The sequence below is a fragment of the Protobothrops mucrosquamatus genome, unplaced genomic scaffold, assembly GCF_001527695.2.
Source record: "Protobothrops mucrosquamatus isolate PMUCROS unplaced genomic scaffold, P.Mucros_1.0 scaffold9703, whole genome shotgun sequence".
Classification (NCBI taxonomy): domain Eukaryota; kingdom Metazoa; phylum Chordata; class Lepidosauria; order Squamata; family Viperidae; genus Protobothrops; species Protobothrops mucrosquamatus.
This window is the reverse complement of record NW_015395491.1, coordinates 3,015-6,291: the sequence shown is the minus strand read 5'-3', so window position 1 is coordinate 6,291 and position 3,277 is coordinate 3,015. Positions and strand designations below refer to the sequence as shown.

At 36.7% G+C, this 3,277-nt stretch overlaps 1 protein-coding gene across 1 annotated transcript in view; it reads right to left on the bottom strand.

Annotated features, from left to right (window-relative positions):
* LOC107301041 (meckelin) overlaps window positions 1-3,034 on the bottom strand; it is a gene marked incomplete at both ends in the record, with an annotated part of 13,416 nt that extends 10,382 nt beyond the window's left edge. Inside the window, 4 exon segments of the mRNA XM_015830310.1 lie at window positions 28-126; window positions 223-279; window positions 1,304-1,409; window positions 2,911-3,034. Coding sequence (XP_015685796.1) covers window positions 28-126; window positions 223-279; window positions 1,304-1,409; window positions 2,911-3,034 — 386 coding nt within the window.
* Window positions 3,035-3,277: the final 243 nt, after the last annotated feature.

Below are 3,277 nucleotides of genomic sequence, written 5' to 3'. Positions count from 1 at the left end.
TATCTAGTATTAGATAACGGTTCATACCTGTAAATCAATCATGGGGCTTCCTATACGTCTTTTCCAGCCAGCAGTCTTGAGAAGGGACCATAGAACTGCCAGGCCGCCCAGAACACCTAGTGCTATCTGCAGGAACAAGTAAGCAAATCATATGGCTTTGCCTATGGAAATGAGCAGACAAGTTCCAAAGAAATTAAAAATTGGTGGGAAGAGAATGCTTACATCAGTGTGAATGTGAGCCTCTGATTGATTCATTTCATAGTCGACTGAGAAGGAAACCTAAACAGTGAAATTGTTAGAATGTCAAAAGAATAATTTTACTAATTAAATCACCTGTACTTGACCACCACCATCCACACAACATAAGTTTATGGGTCATAAAATAGAATTACTTAAAATAAAATGTACATCATTGGCTTCTCATTTATTTGCTAAGTTAGTCTTTAGATTTTGGCAAAAGAATGTCATAACACCACAGATAAAGTGGACGGTGTCTGAAAAATAGTGCTACAATATAGAAATTTGAACAATCACTGGTAAGAATTTTCAAAACAGCATGGCTTTATATGTAAAACTGGTACTGAGAGATTGTTTAAAAAATAATACAGAATAAAATGTAGGAAGTGCTAACTCAGTAACTCCTGTCTACAAAAAAAAAAGTAATCTGGGAATGGAAAATTGAAGCATAAAATATTATCACAGACTATTGGGCATACTTTTCTTATATGGCACTCAGTCATATTCGTGAGATGGACGGCTAGGTATTAAGTACAACTATGGGAAAAATAGGAAACCAAGGAATTGATCAATGCTTAAATAAATCAGAATGGAGATTTTGTGAGGATGAACCAGTTTGTAATCATTCATTTTAATGGCCATTCAGTAAGGGTCTAGGACAATTGAACGTGGCTGCCTGGCCATGTCTGCTTCACGGCGTACCTCCTGCTGCAACTGACCCATCACGGGCATTTATCCTCGGCTGGCATGCCTGTGATAAATTAGCTGTGGTGGGGGGGCATAGTGAAGTGGGCACAGCTATGTGCCTGTAGTTCATTGTCCTATTCCGATTCAATAAACTGGGTTAAACAGGTAAGAGCTTATTTCTTGCTACTAAGCTCTGACTTAAAAATATGTAAAGCACTTTTTTGTTAACCGTGAAACCTTTATAATGATCAAAATTCAGGGCTTTCCAGTTTATCAGTGGGATTATTCATTATTCAGCAGGACTATAACTTGGTTACGCTGTTTTGGTTGCCTGGCTAAGCTACTGTTAAATGTAGCTGAGAGACAGAGAAGAGCTTACCATTATATTCTCAGCATTGGGATTCTGGATGAGAACATCACTATAGGCAACTGTTATCAGAGGTGGATAGATGGCTCCCCTTTGAGTGTTCCGCACAAGACGAATGCTACAAAAAGGAATGCAATGGAGCATTAAATAGAAAATCGCAATTGGCACCATTGGAAGTAAGGTAACAACTAAGGAACGGTTGCTGGAATTGGGTATGTCTAGTTTAACAAAGAGAAGGACGAGGGGGGATATGATAGCAGTGTTCCAATATCTTGGGCTGCCACAAAGAAGAGGGAGTCAAGCTATTTTCTAAAGCACCTGAAGGCAGGACAAGAAGCAATGGATGGAAATTAATCAAGGAGAGAAGCAACCTAGAACTAAGGAGAAATTTCCTGACAGTTAGAACAATTAATCAGTGGAACAACCTGCCTCCTGAAGCGGTGAATGCTCCAACACTGGAAGTTTTTAAGAAGAAACTGGACAGCCATTTGTCCGAAATGGTATAGGGTTTCCTGCCTGAGCAGGGGGTTGAACTAGATGACCTCCAAGGTCCCTTCCAACATCATCATCATCATCATCATCATCATCATCATCATTATATTATTATCTGCAATATGTAATGTCTTTATAGACTGTGCACCCAGTTCTATATTTTGTTTAAACTCGCTTTCTTATTCACTTAATGTAATGCGCCTAGCATCTCTTTTTTAAATAATCATTACTCTTTTTAAGTCCCAGAACTTTTGTTATGGAACTATGATTAAATATGTTTATTTGTTATAATAAAATATTATTATTATTGTTAATGGAAGATAGGCAAAGGCAGAGACTGGGAAGAAAAGGTGGCAGGGGGTATAGATCACAGAAGAGGGCAGAAGAAAGGAATGTGGTACATTGGCCTTGTCCCACTTATTTGATAAAACCCCCTTGATTTTGTCTTGGATGAAATTCAGAAGAACTGAAATATTCTGGTTCTGGGTTAGCAAAACTGCAATCTACCTGGCTAAACTTCCTGGCCATGGTGTGTTTGTTTGGGGTTAAAACAAACTTATTCTCTGTATTCATCCTTCTACAAAGTACAGATTGCAAAATTAAGACGATATACTGGTCCCATGTCTCATCAACAGCACTTACTTTTATCAGTGACTGATGGCTTTACTGTAGCAAGTCAAATATGAAATTAGTTTTTGCTTTGTAGTCCGAATATGAATCATAGCATTTTTAAAGATGCTTCCCATTTCATTGCTTATGGTGGCAAGTTCCCTCTTCAAGAGTAAAACTTATAGCAATAACTTCCTGAAAATTTCCTTTAGACTCACGTTGTATGTATAGGCAAAATACTTGTTTGAACTGAGGATATTATCGTCAGTATGGATGGACCATTTTCAACCTATGATCACACTTTATGTAGGAAGAGCAGAATAATTCCCAATAAATTCAACAGAGCTCCCTTTTGAGCATATATGTGGGGGTTTTGATGGTTGCAGGGCATTGGGTCATCTTATTTTTGTGCAGTTATATTTTTTCTCACAGCAAAATGTTGGATCAAAGAAAATTCAAATTAGAAGTTGGGAATTTACAACTGGGTAGCATCTTATCCAAATTTTATATAACCTTACCTTATTGCTATTTTACTAGCAATTCGGATTACTTTTGGCTGGCTTTGTAAGTCATTTTCTCGTCCACTTAAGGTATCCACCAAAAATATACGCCGTGTCAAAAACCAGTTATTCACATTACTGCCTTTGAAAAACATACAAAATTACAACTTTAGAAAAAAACTTTGAATTACTGTAAGAGAAAGAAAAATAAGGAAACTTGCATTGTTTATCACTAATATAGAACAATGATAATGATATAAATCATGTTGAATAACTAAGTTGTTCCATACTATTAAATACATTTTAATATATTTACTTTTAAAACTAACTGAAGTTACTTCAGGAACACATGTATACTGCTTTTTCTTCTCTCCTAGCATAGCTG